At 43.2% G+C, this 20,567-nt stretch overlaps 1 protein-coding gene across 1 annotated transcript in view; it reads right to left on the bottom strand.

Annotated features, from left to right (window-relative positions):
* The window catches only part of LOC115118987 (neurobeachin-like), a 304,621-nt gene that overhangs the window by 198,970 nt on the left and 85,084 nt on the right, over nt 1-20,567 (bottom strand). Inside the window, exons 34-36 of the mRNA XM_065024068.1 lie at nt 19,469-19,533; nt 16,843-16,951; nt 12,277-12,443 (exon numbers count right to left, since the gene is read on the bottom strand). Coding sequence (XP_064880140.1) covers nt 12,277-12,443; nt 16,843-16,951; nt 19,469-19,533 — 341 coding nt within the window. The remainder of the gene's footprint in view (nt 1-12,276; nt 12,444-16,842; nt 16,952-19,468; nt 19,534-20,567) is intronic.

Genomic DNA, 20,567 nt, shown 5'->3' with positions numbered 1-20,567 from the left:
CAGATTATCAGTGTGCCTAGAGCTTGTCCCCTGTCTGTCTCCCAGCAGGCTTGAAGCAGAAGAACAGAGATGTCAGTAGGTGGAGAGGCGAATCCACGTAAATTATATTGTAAACGCTAGATTACACAGCCAGAAAAATGGAAATACACTGAAGGCAGATGAGAGATTACTGTTACAGATTATAACCCCTAATTCCCACTACAAATAGACTGCCAACCGCGGTGGGGGAGGAAGGAGCTGCTTTGAACATTTCCTCTACACCGCATTAAACACATATGATGCGTGAGATTTGATAATCATTTGTGTACAGCAACCTAAACTGCAAGCCAAAATGTTTTCATTTGTATCTAGATAATACGAATCAAACATTCAACAAACCAACCCCAACATTACAAGGATTGATTAACCAAGCAAACATGATGATTTCTCTCCCCCTGACCCCCCACCCCAACCTCATCCCCCACCCCAACCTCATCCCCCACCATATGCTTTCACTTTGGAGGTGGTTTAGTAGTGAATGAAAAGGAGAAATAGAAAGTTGAGGAGGAGGAGGAAAGGGAGAGAGGAGAAGGAGAGAGGGGCCAGTGATACTCTAAACCGTGTGGTTGGCACCAGACAGGTTCTGGACCTTCGTGCCAACCTGCATTACTGAAGGAGGCTGGGCCAGGCAGCTCAGTGTGGGTGGCCCGGGATGTCTTCCAAATGGCACCGTATGCAAACCCTATACTATGGGCCTTGGTCTAAAGAAGTGCACTATATAGGGAATGCTATTTGGGAGGCAGACTGGATGGTCTGGTGCTGGGGGGCTCTGGGGAATGGCTCCCATAGGGGGCTAACTCAGTTAGCTCACACACACATCTAAAACACTAGACTCCTAAGGGCTCTGGTCAAAAGTAGTGCACTATATAGGGAATATGGTGCCATTTGAGACACAGCCCGAGAGAGAGGCCAAGGTGAGAGAGACAGAGAGCGACATCGTTCCTCCCTCAGTCTGTGAGTGTATTGAAAGTATTCGGAGCTGGGGGTTTTTATTTGTTTTTTGTGTGACCAAATCTTTATTTATTTTGTTATTTTTGGTAGTCTGTGTGGTATTCTGAGTATACTGATGGTATTCTGTGTGGTATTCTGAGTATACTGATGGTATTCTGTGTGCACTGATGGTATTGTAAGTGTATTGAATTTGATGATATTCTGATTATACTAATGGTATTCTGAGTGTACCGATGGTATTGCAAGTGTATTGATGGTATTCTAAGTGTATTCCAAGAGTATATTCGGAGCAGAGTAAGAGAGAAGGAAACAAAGACAGATTGCAAACTGAGAGGTGTTAAAACTGTGAAGTTCTCATCGATAAATTCACTAAAATCCATCTAATAGGACATGTCCGATATTCTTCAGCATCTGAAGCTATATGTCTTCTCTGCTTTGCTGAATCCAATATGAGCACAACAAAGCTTCATTTCATGCATGAGCTAGATAAATGCATGCTGGGAAATAATGTGACGCTAGAACAGCTTCAGACACAGATGTACTCCAGGCGGGTTACAAAGTCTGTTTGATACTAAAACAAAGATTTAGTATATGTCTGCCAGCCAAGGTCTTCTATTGATGTTAGGCTAACATTAGACTTGTAGAAACAGACAAATACTACTAAATGATATGAGGGTAAATACACAATAGTGAATCAAATCATTTGACGAGGCGCGCCCTTGGAATATACTGAACATTTCATCAATAGAGACTGTAAAGTGCGAGGCAGTGACAGCCAGTTTATCTCAATGGGATCTGTGAGGAGGACTGACTGGCTCTCCACTCCCCTGTTCTCCCCTCGTAGTGGGGCTTCATGACAGGCATAAAGAATGACTGAGGCCAAGCCTCCCAGAAACTGGCTAAATTTATTAGCCCTGTCACACATCAATCACACAAATGGATTTCAAACTGCATTTTAAAAGCTAATTTTCCAGACCTGATAACCAAGAGGAAACATGGTGGCCATTATTCACAGAAGCTTTTAGATTGTAGGTGCAGCACAATAAATGTGTAAAAAGACTATCTTTCCTTTTTCCTCTGTGTATTCAAATCCCATATCTCCGGGATATGCGTGTGTGTGTGTGTGTGTGTGTGTGTGTGTGTGTGTGTGTGTGTGTGTGTGTGTGTGTGTGTGTCTTGGGGCTGTGGAGACAGATTTAACACCCCCGCTCCACAGGGAATGTGTTCTGTTTGTAAAAGGCAGTAAAACCTGACAGCCATGACTCAAAATAAAACGGCGAAGAGGGAAATAAAAGGATTGAAAACAATTTTCCAGCACAAATACAGCCCAATCTAGGACAGTGGGAGCTGGTTTGTAGTGATGAACTAGCAGCCAACAGCGGCGTCCTACGAACAGAACTTCTGCACTCAACAATCCCATTTCATCTCTCCACGTATCATTTTCATTTTCATTTCATTGATTGAATCGTGCTAGCTCACAGTTAGGCTTGTATTGGCACTGGGGACAGTTATAGTATAGTGATATAGTATAGTTATAGTATAGTAGTAAAGTATAGTTATATATAGTGGTATAGTGACTTAACTCTGTACCAATGACACGACTCTACTTCCTCCCATTTTCCATTGAGATTATCAATCGGAGAGGAGAGAAGGAGGAGGAGAGGAAGGGAGGAATAGGGCAGGCTAATACTAATACTTGGTGTCTGTCAGGCCTGCACTTTGCTGCCTGCAGATAATATTAGAGGCTTGTTTAAGGCTGAACTGTCCATCAAAGTGCAGCTAAAATAACTACTTATAACACTGTATGTCAAAGCACAGATACAATAACTAGCACCCACTCAGAAAGACAGACAGAGAAGCAGGCAGCAGAGATGGAGAAACTGTCTGTATCCAGCCTGTCAGGTTATTCTCACCTCCCCACTCCACGTTTGCGTCCAAAATTACACCCTATTTTACAAAAGCCCTATGGGTCCTGGTCAAAAGTAGTGCACTACATAGGGTATAGGGTGCCATTTGAGACACATGCCATCTCTAGCGCCTGGCTGTTGTATGCTGCCCCCCATCAAGGTCATATCTCTGTTAGAAAAACAACAAACCATTATATCAACAAACAATTACAGCTGACCACGTTGTCAATGACCCAGTTAAGAGTGTTCACTCCAGAGTGTTCTTCAAACAAGGTGGTAAACTGGACCATGGTTTGGATGTTTATTTCTAACATGTTTATTTCTAGTGAGGTCATACAGATAGTTCTACTGTATATGAACCATAACCCTCTGGAGGGACAATCATTCAGATAGAAAAGAAGTATACACATTTCAGTTAGAACAGAACTATCCACGTTTCAGTTACAACATAACTAACCATGTTTCAGTTAGAACAGAACTAACCATGTTTCAGTTAGAACAGAACTAACCATGTTTCAGTTAGAACATAACTAACCATGTTTCAGTTAGAACATAACTAACCATGTTTCAGTTAGAACAGAACTAACCATGTTTCAGTTAGAAAATAACTAACCATGTTTCAGTTAGAACAGAACTAACCATGTTTTAATTAGAATAGAACTAACCATGTTTCAGTTAGGACAGAACAAACCATGTTTCAGTTAGAACAGAACAAACCATGTTTCAGTTAGGACAGAACAAACCATGTTTCAGTTAGAACAGAACAAACCATGTTTCAGTTAGGACAGAACAAACCATGTTTCAGTTAGAACAGAACAAACCATGTTTCAGTTAGGACAGAACAAACCATGTTTCAGTTAGAACAGAACAAACCATGTTTCAGTTAGGACAGAACAAACCATGTTTCAGTTAGAACAGAACAAACCATGTTTCAGTTAGGACAGAACAAACCATGTTTCAGTTAGAACAGAACAAACCATGTTTCAGTTAGGACAGAACAAACCATGTTTCAGTTAGAACAGAACAAACCATGTTTCAGTTAGGACAGAACAAAACATGTTTTTAATTAGGACAGAACAAACCATGTTTCAGTTAGGACAGCACTATCTAAGTTTTAATTAGAACATAACTATAGTGGTTTCAGCATCAGCCAGTTTGTCCTGACAGAGAGGGCTAAAAAATATTAAATAAAACACAATTATATTCTCTTTAAATGCTTCCATTTGAGACTGGGGGATAATTATAATAAATAGCAGTAATCAGTGACTAGTCTATTTAAAGAGGCAGGACTGGTTAGTGTCTCACCACACACACCCTGTCCTGTGAAGGGGGTGCCCTGCCCTGCGCCCCACACTCTGTGCCCCAAGCCCCGCGTGACACTGACACTAAACACACTCCAGAGCTTTCAGATTAAGTCCTTCTGAGAACAAATGGTCTTTCTTCTCTCCTCCGTCCACACTCTGTCCATCTACCAATGAGAGGAAGCTATTCATTGTCTATGATCTGTCAATGGTTTAGGCTCGGGTCACTGTTAACATGATTCACTGGTCAGTATTACCATGACACACTAAACCATTCTGCTCTGGGGACATGGCAACCATGTCCTAAAATGTAAGCAAGGAGGAACTAGGGTTGCAAAATTCTGGTAATTTCCCCAAAATTCTCAGGTTTTCTACAAATACTGGAGTTCCTGCTTATTCCCTTGTGATTTTCCAACTTGGATTTCTGTAAAACCTGAGAATTTTGGAAAAGTTACCAGAATTTTGCAACCCTAGGAAGTACTGCATGATGGTCTCTCAAAAACAAATAATCTACCAAACCATTATACTTCTGAAACCTGCCATATCACTCAGTATTATACTGATATTTTTTAACACATTTAATACAGAAACATTCAACATCGGCTTTCAAACGTCTCCCAAAACAGGCAGCGTAGATGACGGATCCCTACGGATAGAAAGTTTTCAACCGGTCAGGTATAAAAAACATTTCAGGCATCTAATTGACTAAAAAAGTCTGAAAACAAAACCATGTCTGTCAATCAGTGTACTATATCACTGACTGTCTTTGATCACCATGGTGACACATTATTCTACATCAACAGACAGACACAGCTAAATAAAACTGCACATCAACATGAGGCGACTGGAAACCATATGGCCATGGATGGTGTATCAATTGTAATTCTTCAAAGTAAATTCAGAAAACAGCCTAACAATACATCAGAAATAAGATAATTTGTGTAATGAATGCATATTAACGCATTAAGAGTAAGACTACCATCAATACCCATAAGTAACAGTCAGACTACAGTCAATAACAGTCAGACTAAAGTCAGTAACAGTCAGACTAAAGTCAGTAACAGTCAGACTAAAGTCAGTAACAGTCAGACTAAAGTCAGTAACAGTCAGACTACAGTCAGTAACAGTCAGACTACAGTCAGTCACAGTCAGACTACAGTCAATAACAGTCAGACTAAAGTCAGTAACAGTCAGACTACAGTCAATAACAGCCAGACTACAGCCAGTAACAGTCAGAAACAGTCATACTACAGTCATACTACAGTCAGACAACAGTCAGTAACAGTCAGACTACAGTCAGTGACAGTCAGACTAAAGTCAATAACAGTCAGACTACAGTCATACTACAGTCAGACTACAGACAGTAACAGGCAGGCTACAGTCAGTAGCAGTCAGACTACAGTCAGTAACAGCCAGACTACAGCCAGTAACAGTCAGAAACAGTCATACTACAGTCATACTACAGTCAGACAACAGTCAGTAACAGTCAGACTACAGTCAGTAACAGTCAGACTAAAGTCAGTAACAGTCAGACTACAGTCAGTAACAGTCAGACTACAGTCAGTAACAGTCAGAATACAGTCAGTAACAGTCAGACTAAAGTCATACTACAGTCAGACTAAAGTCAGTAACAGTCAGACTAGTCAGTAACAGTCAGACTACAGTCAGACTAAAGTCAGTAACAGGCAGACTACAGTCAGTGACAGTCAGACTAGTCAGTAAGAGTCAGGCTACAGTCAGTGACAGTCAGTAATAGTGAGATTACAGTCAGTAACAGTCAGACTACAGTCAGTGACAGTAAGTAACAATGAGATTACAGTCAGTAAAAGTGAGATTACACTCAGTAACAGTGAGTAACTGTGAGACTAGAGTCAGTGACAGTCAGAATACAGTCAGTAACAGTCAGACTACAGTCAAACTAAAGTCTGTAACAGTCAGACTACAGTCAGTGACAGTCAGTAACAGTGACACTACAGTCTACAGCAGAGTTTTAGTACGTCTGAACCGCTCCCTGCCAGCGCTGTAGAACATTAATCTTTCATCAGAGGTGGGGCTCACCTCCCAGCTCTCTCTTCTCTCTCTCTGCTCCCCTATAACTGATGATAGTGTGAATGCTCTCCTTCAGAGGTAATTATCTGGCTGCAAGGTTAACTCCACCCCCAGGGAGGAGCTGCTGTACAGTAGGTCAACAACAAATAAAAGCGGACATAAAAAAAAGAGCTAAAACAAAGGAACTTTACTACCACTACAAATATGTTGTTTTCCCCTCTTGAATATACATAGATACAGAGGACAGACATCACCAAGGCTGTGTTGGGGTTCCTGCTGCATTGATTTTCTAAATGCACCATCATGTCCAGCAGGATCATATTCACTGGTCCTCCATATACCTTCACACAGGACCCAGAGAGACCTTGATCTACCTCTCCCCCCCACAATCTTTCCTCTCCTCCTCGTCAGAGCTGCTATTAGAATGGATCATATTCACTGGTCCTCCATATACCTTCACACAGGACCTAGAGAGACCTTGATCTACCTCTCCCCCCCACAATCTTTCCTCTCCTCCTCGTCAGAGCTGCTATTAGAATGGATCATATTCACTGGTCCTCCATATACCTTCACACAGGACCCAGAGAGACCTTGATCTACCTCTCCCCCCCACAATCTTTCCTCTCCTCCTCGTCAGAGCTGCTATTAGAATGGATCATATTCACTGGTCCTCCATATACCTTCACACAGGACCCAGAGAGACCTTGATCTACCTCTCCCCCCCACAATCTTTCCTCTCCTCCTCGTCAGAGCTGCTATTAGAATGGATCATATTCACTGGTCCTCCATATACCTTCACACAGGACCCAGAGAGACCTTGATCTACCTCTCCCCCCCACAATCTTTCCTCTCCTCCCCGTCAGAGCTGCTATTAGAATGGATAACCCGGCGAGGCGAGACAGCGGAGTGCTTAGCCAGGCAGCCAGTGACTGAAGGGTCCATTCCATCACTAAGTTATTATCCACAGGCAAAGTGTTGCCATTCATCAGAGACTGAGAGATGAAACTCTCTGTTAGTCAAGGGAAACGCCCGTTCCACTCCCCTCACCAAGGATCAATATATGCCACCGATCTCTCCTCCATTCCTTCCGCTACCGAAAAAGTAATTATACAGGAGCAATGTTGCAATGTTGACAATCGATAGCTCAGCCAGGTTGGGTTAAGGTCTGTAGAGGAGGGGTGGGGGGATTTAGGCAGCTACTGATGTCAACAGTGACACCTTGGAACAAAGGACGTCCTGTCTGTGTCTGTATGCCTGTCTGTCTGCTTCCACCTGCTCTACATCCTGTTAAGACAGCCATGTTGGAACATGTTGGAATGCCTGGGTTGCATCTGAAATGGCACCCTATTCCCTATATAGTGTAATATTTTTTACCATGGTTCACAGGGCTCTGGTCAAAGTTAGGGCACTATATAGGGAACAGGGTGCCTTTTGGGATGCAGACAGTGGTGGACAGGGGAGGCCTTTAGTGTCAATGGAGATGGGGCAGAACGACAGATTTCTACCTTGTCAGCTCGGGGATTCGATCTTGCAATCTTTTGGTTACAAGTCCAACGCTCTAACCAACTCAACCCAGTATGTATCAAACTTGAATAAATGCATGTGTCAAAAGATAGTTCGCAGAATGCAGGTAGATGAGAGGTAGATGTGACTGAGTGAAAGGTTTTATAGTTCCATTTCATGAGAACTATAAAAACAAAGCCAACATATTATACTATTACTATAACAGAAAACAGAGTAGAAACAATATTGACATTCACAACAGTAAATAAGAGGATAAATACAAACTTGCCTTGTCTTCAAGGATGGTTATTATCATAGTTTAAGACTGGAAGTTAAAGACACTGTGTAATATTCTAGAATTAATTAATCAGCCTTGCCTTGACGTCTCCTTTCTCTTGACAATGCTGAACTTTATAATCCAGTGACAGGGGTCAGGGGGTCACAGCAGAGGGAGGAGGGGCCAGAGAAAATCAGTCTCTCACTGGAGAAAATTCTAACATCCAATTTTCAACTTGATTTATCAGTGTGAAGCTCAAACTGAATGGGTGCCGTGATGGGAGGAGGGGGAGAGAGGGAGGAGAGGAGGAAGAGGGAAAGAGGGGTGAGGAGGGAGAGAGGGAGGAGAGGAGGAGGAGGGAAAGAGGGGTGAGGAGGGAGGGAGGGGTGAAGAAGGAGGAGGGGAGCTGTCTCAGAGCTGCATCAAAGGCTTCTCGTTGTGATTTAGCACAGCAGATCAATACAACCCTATACTGTTTCAATTTGAACACTATTGATTTTGTGATGTCGACTCAATACACTGCACATTCATCATCAGGCAAGCAGAAAGTATGATCCAACAGCCTACTAGGCTGATCACACTGCCTTAACACAGCCCTACCACCTCCTGGGCTAATCACACTGCCTTAACACAGCCCTACCACCTCCTGGGATGATCACACTGCCTTAACACAGCCCTACCACCTCCTGGGATGATCACACTGCCTTAACACAGCCCTACCACCTCCTGGGCTGATCACACTGCCTTAACACAGCCCTACCACCTCCTGGGATGATCACACTGCCTTAACACAGCCCTTCCACCTCCTGGGCTAATCACACTGCCTTAACACAGCCCTACCACCTCCTGGGCTAATCACACTGCCTTAACACAGCCCTACCACCTCCTGGGCTGATCACACTGCCTTAACACAGCCCTACCACCTCCTGGGCTAATCACACTGCCTTAACACAGCCCTACCACCTCCTGGGCTGATCACACTGCCTTAACACAGCCCTACCACCTCCTGGGATGATCACACTGCCTTAACACAGCCCTACCACCTCCTGGGCTGATCACACTGCCTTAACACAGCCCTACCACCTCCTGGGATGATCACACTGCCTTAACACAGCCCTTCCACCTCCTGGGCTCATCTGGTTAATTCTTATAATAGGTTATATGATCGCAGAGAGATTTTGTATGTATCCCAAATGGCATCCTATTCTCTATGTGGTGCACTCATTTAGACCAGGGAATAGGGTACCATTTGGGATGCAGCCATTGGCTTTCCGTCCATGTGCAGTGTCTCCTCGTCACAAAGAGTTACGATCATAATGGTGTCTACTAATTCAAAATACTATAGTGCACTATAGTCATTAGCTGTAGTTTAACCTGGGTGAGTATATTAAATATAGAATTCTGTTGCTAAAACGCTCAACACAGATCAATATCCTCTGGCTAGTCTCCCGTCAGGAGTTAGGGTTAAAGTAAAAACTATCTCTGTGCAGGCAAGCATTCACACCTACTCATGCACGCACACACACTCTTTCAACCAGCGTCACAAATTACACACAGCCCTTTCAGAATGCTGGAGGGTTTTCTATTTTACAAGAGCAGCAAAAGTTAATGTTGCATTGAATAAGGCTGAGCTGCTACACTGCCCTGAGCTCATGAACATATTGCATCATTTTTCTTCACCAGCAGGTCACCATTAAATGGGTATTTGTTGGAAGTTTTGCAGTATCATTTACAAGGCTCCCCCTCTCAGCAACCTTTTGTTCCAATACTAATGCTATCCCCGGAGATACATTCTATAAATATTTGAATACGTAAATCTACAGTAGCAGCCCGCAATTCAATCTTCTATGTTTTGCCAAGGTTACTTTACTTATACGCTGCATGGCATATAATCAAACATACTGTGTGTGTGCAAATATATACACAATGCTCCAACATCTGGTAAGAGGGTGAAGTAAGGCATTTAGTTGCATGCACTACTGTAGGTAAGGATATCTATATTATTATAATAACATTCCAGCTGTAATTCAATCTGTACTATAGTTTGCATCCAAACGGCACCTTTTTCCCTATTCGGGTTGTCTACTCTGGTTAAAAGTAGTGCAATATGTAAGGTACAGCTGCATGGGGAAATAGGGCTCTGGTCAAAAGTAGTGCACTATACAGTATAGGGAAAAGAGAGCCCTTTAAAAGTCAGAACATACTCATAGATGAATGGTCCAATGATGGTAAATGTGCATCTTTCTGAGGTAATTGCATCTGTTTCCAGGACTGTGTTTGTCAGGTGGGATCATGCATGTATAAATCACTAAATCTATACGCCACACAACCCATGGAGAGTACCAGCAGTCATTAAAACACTCCTCAAATCATTCAATTCAATCAATTGAAATCTCCTTACAAACTAAATGAAGGTTTATTGTATTTTTTCAACAAACATCTGACAACACAGCAGAATTCCTAAAGCCCTCCAAACATGATCCAGATGTGTTTTCTATCGATGTGAGTAAACAACATCCCCTTAATGAACATAGCTAACCATCTGTATGTCCGTGAACATATTTAACCATCTGTATTGCATTTTCAAAATCCAATAAGGAAAGCCAAGCTACTGTTTCAGTGAGGGGAGTCAATTACTGAAGGTGTTCTTTCTGTAAGGAAGGCAATATTTGACAGGACCTTTGCTGCACTTGCCACTCGCCAGGTCGCCATTGTGAATACATAATTTGTTCCTAACATACTTGCCTGGTAGAAAATCTTGTTTTATAAGGAGCTTCCTAACACATCATGGCCAATGTCATCAACATCCCAACGAACATGCATGTCATGTGTCATCGTGACAGTAACAGGGGGAAACATAGAGCGAACAGTAGTCTGGGTCTAAGAACAAAACCTTGTCGTACGCCTAGTTCAACTTTAGAGGATTTTCCACGTAGTTGGACAAATGGACACTGCTCAGATTGGTGGTTTAAGCATCCATAGCATCACTATTCAGCACTGGTCCCCTTCAACCACTGAGTGTGTGTGTGTGTGTGTGTGTGTGTGTGTGGTGGGAAGCAGAGCTAAGGCTCCAAGGATCTGTAATTTTCAAGGCCCAGGGGAGAGGTGTGGAGGGAATGACTCTGACCACCAACCACCACCAGGTGTTCTGCTGTGTGACTGAGAGGGTTGCTGAGAGACTCTACAACACTCTACACACACACACACACAACTCCCCCCCAACCCCACCCCCAGTCTGTTTGACCGGTGGTCGGTCCCGAGGGGGGTTCAGTCTCTTTGTCTGTTATTGAGTTAGTTGACCTGGTCCCTGATCAACATCAAATCAAATCAAATTGTATTTGTCACATGCACCGAATACAATAATTTTAACTCTCACCATGAAATGGCTTACTTACAAGCCCTTAAAAAACAATGCAGTTTTAAGAAAAATAAGAGTTAAGAAAAAATATTTACTAAATAAACTAAGGTAAAAATAAAAGACCTGGAGTCTTTGGCAATTTTTGGTTCTTCCTCTGACACTGCCTGGTATAGAGATCCTGGATAGCAGGAAGCTTGGCCCCAGTGATGTGCTAGGCCATACGCACTACCCTCTGAAGTGCAACCAGTCAGGATGCTCTCGATGGTGCAGCTGTATAACTTTTTGAGGATCTGAGGACCCATGCAAAATCTTTCAGTCTCCTACGGGGGAAAAGGCATTGTCGTGCCCTCTTCACGACTGTCTTGGTGTGTTTGGATCATGATAGTTTGTTGGTGATGTGAACACCAAGGAACTTGAGGCTCTCAACCTGTTCCACTAAAGCCCGTCGATGAGAATGGGGGCGTGCTCGGCCCTCCTTTTCCTGTAGTCCACGATCATCTGGTGGATGCTGGGTAAATTACATTAGCTGGTGGTCCTTCCTTCCCAGTACTACACTAATTGTACAGTAGAGCTAATACTGGGAGTTCTGCTATCCAGCCTAGCCTTAGCTTGGCCTTTGGGCCAGCCCAGCTCCAGGTAGCCCCAGCCCTAAACCTTTCACCAGACCCAGTCCCAGTCAGTACTTCTGTGCCAAGCCGCCAGGCTGCTCCAGGCTCTGTGTTTGTTGGTGAGGCCTATCCTTCAGCCCCAGCCATATACCCCAGCTCAAGGCCTATCCTTCAGCCCCAGCCCTATACCCTAGCCCAAAGCCTATCCTTCAGCCCCAGCCCTATACCCCAGCCCAAAGCTTATCCTTCAGCCCCAGCTCTATACCGTAGCCCTGGGTCTTACCTCTGTGCCAGGCTGCCCCAGGCTCCATGCTTATTGGTGAGGATGTTGAGTATCTTCTGTTTAAGCTGGTTGGCAGTCACATGGTCTCTGTGCTTGGCAGCGCTGATCAGGTGATCACACATCTTCTCCTCCTCCCTCCGATCAGCAGTGTACTGGGCACAGTTAGACTGATGGAGGGAACACAAGGAGCCATTTTATTATAAACATAGCCATGCTAATGCCATGCTAACATAATGCTAACCATGCTAAGCATTAAGATTATGCTAACACCCTGCGAACAAAATGCTAACACCATGCTAGGTGTTAACATTATGCTAAAACCGGACAGTATTCATCACTAGGATTTGATATTACTTCCACTTTTATTGTATGTGCTTTTAAAGTAAGGTGTCCTTGAGTGTCTTGAAAGGTATCTGTCAAATATAACTGTCTGTCTGGTGTTAGCATGGTGCTAGCATGGCTATGTTATGTTTGTATTAATATGTCCTTGTGTTTCCTCCATTGCAATCCTATGAAATTAGATACTGCATTCAAACATGTAAATGTGTGTGTGTCCTGGTAGGAAGCTACGCAAAGTGTGTGGTGAGGGAAAATAAATGAAAACAATTCAATAGATCCACAGAGGATATTATAGTGTGTGTGTGTGTTTGTGTGCACGTGTGAGTAGATATTATAGCCTGTGCTGTTAAGGTTAACAGTTGAACTCCACTACATCAGCAGGGGACATGTTAGTGAAGAGGGATTTAAACACTGTTGCCGTCTGCTAGTGTCCTTTGTTTCACATGGAGAAAAAGAGAGGAATTTGTCCTTTAGAAAGCTTTAATCCCATCTGTTTACATAGGGGTCATTATAAACAATCTGTCCCTATATAAAACTAAACTGTGTCTGTGGATGAAGGGCAGGTTGGATAACAAAGAGAAGTAGCCTGTACTGTAGCCTACATGTATAAATTATCATTTGTGTGATGTGTTGATGTGTTATGTTGAAGTGGAGCCTTCGTACCAAACGGCACTCTATTCCCTTTATAGTACACCCGTTTTAACCAGGACCCATATGGCTATGGTAAAAAGTAGTGCACTATATATGGAATAGGGTGGGACTCACCCAGTGATCTCCTACAGGCAATGTAGAAGCATCTAAAAAGGTCATCTAGATTCTAGAGGAGCCGATCAGGATCTGACTTCATCTTCTCCCTGCTAAAATAAGATTGTCTTGCTGCATCGCCACGGGGCTGCTCCTTCCTGCTCATATACTCAATCTAATTTGCTAACAGAAGCTGGAAGTGAATTGAATTTCCGGCCCTATATTTGAATTGTGTCGGATATTATGCCTCAACATATTCTTCAAATGGCAGATAACTCAATCTCTGCTTGTCATCTCACGTTACTATGTGACGCTGTGACAAATATCAAACCTTATTTATCGCTTAACAGGATATGAGGCTGCTGCCCTGACACCAACCTAATGTAAAAATGTCTATCTGTCTGGGGATGGAGGGTAGAGTGAGGGAGGGGTTTTGAGGGGTAATAAAGTAGAGACATGGCTGGATGAAAAGTGTAGACTGTCTAGAATTGTCAGACAGAAGGGATGAGGCCAGAGGAGGGATGAGGGCCAGGTAATCTCTGGGTGTTTCTCAAATGGCACCCTATGGGCCCTGGTCAGAAGTAGTGCACTGTACAGGGAATAGGGTGTCATTTGAGATGCTGCCTCCCTCGCTACTGGTGACATTGCATATCTATCCGTCTCCTCCAGTTGATCTTGCAGGTCAAGGAGCCTCGACTACAGGATATCTAACAGCTGCTTGAGGAAGGCTGCTGCCCCAAGATAAGAAACCCATCACTCCTCACATGTACAAGCTACTAACAGAGGTAGAAGAAGGGTCTGTGCGCGTGTGTGTGTGTGTGTGTGTGTGTGTGTGTGTGTGTGTGTGTGTGTGTGTGTGTGTGTGTGTGTGTGTGTGTGTGTGTGCGTGCGTGCGAGCGTGCGTTTGTGTACTTGGGTAAGACACTTCCAATATGACTAGCAACATTGTGTCATCCCACTCCCTACCTTTTCTTGATGAAAATTAAAGAAAGTGAGAAAGAGATATATATACATATACACACAGTGGGGAAAAAAAGTATTTAGTGAGCCACCAATTGTGCAAGTTCTCCTACTTAAAAAGATGAGAGAGGCCTGTAATTTTCATCATAGGTACACTTCAACTATGACAGACAAAATGAGAAAAGAAATCCAGAAAATCACATTGTAGGATTTTTTATGAATTTATTTGCAAATTATGGTGGAAAATAAGTATTTGGTCACCTACAAACAAGCAAGATTTCTGGCTCTCACAGACCTGTAACTTCTTCTTTAAGAGGCTCCTCTGTCCTCCACTCGTTATCAGTATAAAAGACACCTGTCCACAAGCTCAAACAGTCACACTCCAAACTCCACTATGGCCAAGACCAAAGACCTGTCAAAGGACACCAGAAACAAAATTGTAGACCTGCACCAAGCTGGGAAGACTGAATCTGCAATAGGTAAGCAGCTTGGAAGACATACGACCACTGATAATCTCCCTTGATCTGGGGCTCCACGCAAGATCTCTTTGTCTGTCATAGATGAAGTGTACCTATGATGAAAATTACAGGCCACTCTCATCATTTTAAGTGGGACCCCGTGGGGTCAAAATGATCACAAGAACGGTGAGCAAAAATCCCAGAACCACACGGGGGGACCTAGTGGATGACCTGCAGAGAGCTGGGACCAAAGTAGCAAACGCCTACCATCAGTAACACACTACGCCGCCAGGGACTCAAATCCTGCAGTGCCAGACGTGTCCCCCTGCTTAAGCCAGTACATGTCCAGGCCCATCTGAAGTTTGCTAGAGAGCATTTGGATGATCCAGTAGAAGATTGGGAGAATGTCATATGGTCAGATGAAACCTAAATATAACTTTTTGGTAAAAATTCAACTCGTCGTGTTTGGAGGACAAAGAATGCTGAGTTGCATCCAAAGAACACCATACCTACTGTGAAGCATGGGGGTGGAAACATCATGCTTTGGGGCTGTTTTTCTGCAAAGGGACCAGGACGACTGATCCCTGTAAAGGAAAGAATGAATGGGGCCATGTATCGTGAGATTTTGAGTGAAAACCTCCTTCCATCAGCAAGGGCATTGAAGATGAAATGTGGCTGGGTCTTTCAGCATGACAATGATCCCAAACACACCGCCCAGGCAACGAAGGAGTGGCTTCGTAAGAAGTATTTCAAGGTCTTGGAGTGGCCTAGCCGGTCTCCAGATCTCAACCCCATAGAACATCTTTGGAGGGAGTTGAAAGTCAGTGTTGCCCAGCAACAGCCCCAAAACATCACTGCTCTAGAGGAGATCTGCATGGAGGAATGGGCCAAAATACCAGCAACAGTGTATGAAAACCTTGTGAAGACTTTTGACCTCTGTCATTGCCAACAAAGGGTATATATAAGTGTTGAGATAAACTTTTGTTATTAACCAAATACTTATTTTCCACCATAATTTGCAAATAAAATAATTAAAAATCCTACAATGTGATTTTCTGGATTTTTTTTTTTTCTCATTTTGTCTGTCATAGTTGAAGTGTACCTATGATGAAAATTACAGGCCTCTCGTCTTTTTAAGTGGAAGAACTTGCACAATTGGTGGCTGACTAAATACTTTTTTGCCCCACTGTATATTTATATATATATATATAGAGAGAGAGAGAGAGAAGAGAGAGAAATATATATATATATATATATAGAGAGTGAGAAAGATAGAGAGCAGCTCTACCTGCTGTCTAAAAGAGGCATGACATTCCTCTAAACAGAGCATCTCCCTGAGTTCAGAAAACTGCTCCTCTCTCCTTTCCTTCTCAGGCTTCCTTCCATTTAATAAAGAATTCATTAGACATAGAAAGTGGCATTACTAAAGACTGACTGCGCCCCAAACAGAACCCTATTCCCTATATGGTGTACTACGTTTGCCCAGAGACTAATGGGTCCTGATAAAAAAGTAGCGCACTATAAAGAAAATAGGGTGCCATTTGGCATGCAGATACTGTCTAATTACTGCAGACGACCTCTAATTCCTACAGAAATCAATAATGAGCGTGTTGGTGTTCTGATGCTTTGTAGTGAGAACAGGCAGTGTGTTTGATATGTGGGGTAAGTACCGTCTCTGGGGTAGACTCATTACACTGTTGGACGGGCTTAAAGTTAATAAAGACCAGATATGAATGAAGCTGGCGTATCATTTAGTCTGCTTACTAATATTGCTAGCAGGCTGGTTATTATAATCCCTTAGAGTGGCCTAATGATAGGGCCATAATCCTCCTGGAGAGACACAGGGACTACAGGAGTACTGAGCTGCTGCTAATCCAGCACTATTCTCTCACAGACCCGGGATGGCTCCCAAATGCCACTCTATTTCTATGGGCCCTGGTCAAAATTAGTGCACTATGTAGGGAACAGGGTGTCATTTGGGATGAACCACTGAAGTCAGTCACTCCAGAGCAAGGACTGGCGAGGCTGCTGTAGTCAGTTGACTAGGTTAGATAAGGTACTGTACCTCAAACTCAGCGTGTTTATGGACATCTTCTGCTCTCTGTCTGTTGAGGATGAACTCTGCCTCGTTGGCAACACGCACGATGTGGTCCTTCATAGCATGACACAGCAATCTGGAACAGATACAGAACTCTAGACAGTCAGTCAGTCAACACAAAGTATGCGGTCCTTAATAGCATGACACAGAATCATGGAACAGACAGACAGAAAGACAGAATACTAGACAGTCAGTCAGTCAACACAATGATGTGGTCCTTCCTAGCATGACACAACAACCTGGAACACACAGAAATATAGACAGACACACAAACCCCTCCCTTCTGACCCTCCAACCTCATCTCCATCTCTCCCTGTCGTCTCTAGCCCTGATTGCCTCCTCTCCTCCCATGACTGACTCCTCAGCCTCCCTGGTGTACACTCAACCTGCTTCTACCCTCGCTTCAATCTTTTTAATAATCGAAAACAGCCAGGCTACTATGTGGAGATTTTATGCCATTTTACACCAACTTAGGTCTGCTTTGTTTCAATTATAAGGCTTCTGATACCCTCTTTCTGCATCACAAATGGCAACCTATTTCCATTATAGAGCCCTGGTTAAATGTAGTGTACTAGTGTACTATGCTATTTGGGAAGCATCCTTTGTCTCAGGGAGAGGCCTCAGAATTCATCATACTAGTGTCAACAAGCTTTAAACTACAACTCCACTCTGAGTTCTGAACAATTCTTTATCTCCTCTTATTTAGACGTTAGTGTTCTAAACTAGGATTGTAGTTATTTGGTTAGCTGGTTAGTTTAGCTAGTTGGTTAGCTGATAGGTTAGAGAGCTCTACAGGACAGGTTGATTAGCTGGTGGATTATAGTTCAGAGGACTGCAGCAGGTTGGTTAGCTGGTTGATTATAGTTCAGAGGACTGCAGCTGGCTGGTATGCTGGTTGTTTAGAGATAGCAGGTCTCCGTCCCAAATGGCACCCTATTCCCTATATAGTGCACTACTAGTGCTGAGCGATTATCTGGAATTTCTGTTATTAAACAACTAATTGACTGACATTGATTAAATTATTTGAATTTCATTTAGTTCTGCTTCTTTCTGTGAGCTCAATGTGCACATTGCGCAAATTCTCTAGAGATAAATCAAATCAAGCTCGAACTGTGCGATGTAGTAGGGAGTTGTTGTTTCCAACAGGCCAATATTCTACATAGTTCAGCGCAGAAAACGTGATAATTAACTACAACGACCATAGTCCATTGCGTGCCTATTTGTCTGGTCTGTGTGTTTATTTTAAGCCTGCTACATTAGGTTAGTGTGGACAGACATGGATAGGGAGAGAAGAATGCACGATGGAGAGGGATTAGAGAGCAGTTGCTTCCTGAAAATACACAATCTAAGTGAATGATAGTTGGTATTCAGCAGTCATAAAAGTATGCCTTATTTACTTTGAACAAACTAAAATTGTGATTTTGTCAGGCAGCATAAATAGCAGCTGATTATGACTTGGAAGGAAATAAATAAGTAATCAAATAAAACAAATGTAAAATACACAACAACTGAAATATGTTATTAAAGTAAATCATTTGAATAAATGATTATTAAGTGATAAGCAGTAATGTCACTTCCATCATGGGATTTTTATTCATTGTTTTATTCTGTGTTGTTACAGCGTTCAACACACATTGTGCATGTTTTTTTATTTATTTATTGAAACCAAATTAAAAATAGTTTAATAATCGAACCAAAACAACCTCAAAAATAACTATTCGCTCAGCACTACACACTACATAGGTAATAGGGTGCCATTTGGGACGCAGTTCAGATGCAGGAGAAATGAGATCAGCCAGCAGCACCCTGGACAGCACCACGTGACAGAACAGTAGAGTGATAGAGTAGCCGTGTGGCAGAGTGGCCCCCACTGAGTAAGGCTCTTTATCCAGGCTGGACAGGGGGCCTGGATAAAGAGGCCAGACAGGAGGTGCCTGAGAAGGCTAAGACTGTGCTGGGTTGGGAACAGTGAGGTTGCACTGGGGTATAGCTGGGGTATAGGGCTGGAGCTGGGCAGTTTGGATGTAAGAGGGTTACACAGATGGGTCACCAGATGGAGTTGGAGGCTGATCTGTTCTATAACACCCTGCCTGATCTGAGCCTGCTACACTCACAGAGAGGGGTGGGGAACACACAGATAGAGGGGAAACACTATCGTGTTGATATTGTTACATCACTCTGTCACACCAATCTTATTTACCTTAACCCCTATAGAGCACAAAAAATCTGACATGACACAGTACAGCACCCCATGCTCTAGGGGCCAGCAGCTTACTGCTAATCTATTGCTGCCACTGGACCTAACAACCTGTTCAGAGCTGGTGTGTGTATCAGAAATCCACAAAAGTCCCCACAAGGATAGTAAAGCAAGGAACCATCTCCCTCGTGAGGACATTTTCCATGTCCCCACGAGTACAAAGGCTATTTTAAGCTTAGGGGTTAGGGTTACAATTAGGGTTAGGGGTTAGGTTTAGGAGTTAGATTTATGTTCAGGGTTAGGGTTAGGGAAAATAGGATCTAGAATGGAAATACATTTTAGGACCCCACAAGGATAGTAAGTCAAATGGTGTGTGTGTCTGAATATGATACATACCTTCCCTCGTTGATGAGCTCGATGAAGGCGAGGCCGGCATTTTTCTGGATCGAGTTCTGCCACTCCTGAGACAGAAGGAAGAGAAGAAGAGGAGAGGAAGATAGAAAGAGGAGCGGAGAGGAGGAACGTTGGATAGTTAGTTGTTTCTACTGGCTCCATGGCTGTATGTCAGACAAAGCCTTCCACAAAGTTAAGTGGGGTTACCTTTTCAAGACGCTGGAGAGATTTAGTTTTGGCGAAAACTTTTTGACTTGGATTAGAATACTATATTACTCTCTGATAGATTGCGTGTGTACTAACAACACCTACTTCAAATACTTACCCCTCTGCCACAGAATGAAACAGGGCTGTCTGCTGTCGCTTTTGCTATTCAAACACCGTCTGTAAACAGTTCAAGACGTAAAAGCCCAGAGCTCATTACATTCTAATCAGCGCTACTAGGCGATGGCTATAAAAACATATCAATGGGCTAATTTTCAATAAAAATCCCATGGAGGCAATAAAGTAACAATAACGTAGTAATAAAACAACAATTATGGAACACTTTGCCACGAAAGCTTCACAAACCAGAAAAACATTTCCAAAACGAAAAAACCTGTACAATAAAATCAGCCCCTTTAATGCAATAAAAAGCGACAGAGTCACTGAGAAACACATGGATCTCTCTGCAAGGCCAGTCTCCGTTGCAATTCAAATGGACATCGACATTCAATTTTTTCTAATTGAAGTAACAAAACAAAGAAGGCATTAAGGTCATTGAATCCTTTCAAAGAGATGCGCTGGCTAAAAAAAGCTGAATCTCTGCCCTGCATGTGTGAGTGTGCCTGCTCTCTTCGGATGCATCCCAAATGGCAACATATGCACTACTTTTGAGGAGAGCCCTATGGGCCCTGGTCAAAAGTAGTGCACTAAATAGGGAATAGGGTGGCATTCGGGACGAGATCTTCCTCTGTGAACAGATCGGTAAACACAGGAGAGATGTAATCGGGGATGAAACTGTATCCTCTGCTTTAAATACAGCCATTTCCTCCGTCCGCACACTGACAGATGACTGAGGAGAGGGGAGCCATCTACTGAGCCTAGAGCGGCTACGGCCCCA

The sequence above is a fragment of the Oncorhynchus nerka genome, linkage group LG11 (assembly GCF_034236695.1).
Source record: "Oncorhynchus nerka isolate Pitt River linkage group LG11, Oner_Uvic_2.0, whole genome shotgun sequence".
NCBI lineage: Eukaryota > Metazoa > Chordata > Actinopteri > Salmoniformes > Salmonidae > Oncorhynchus > Oncorhynchus nerka.
Note: the sequence above shows the minus strand (reverse complement) of the source record. Positions and strands in the feature narration are given on the sequence as shown.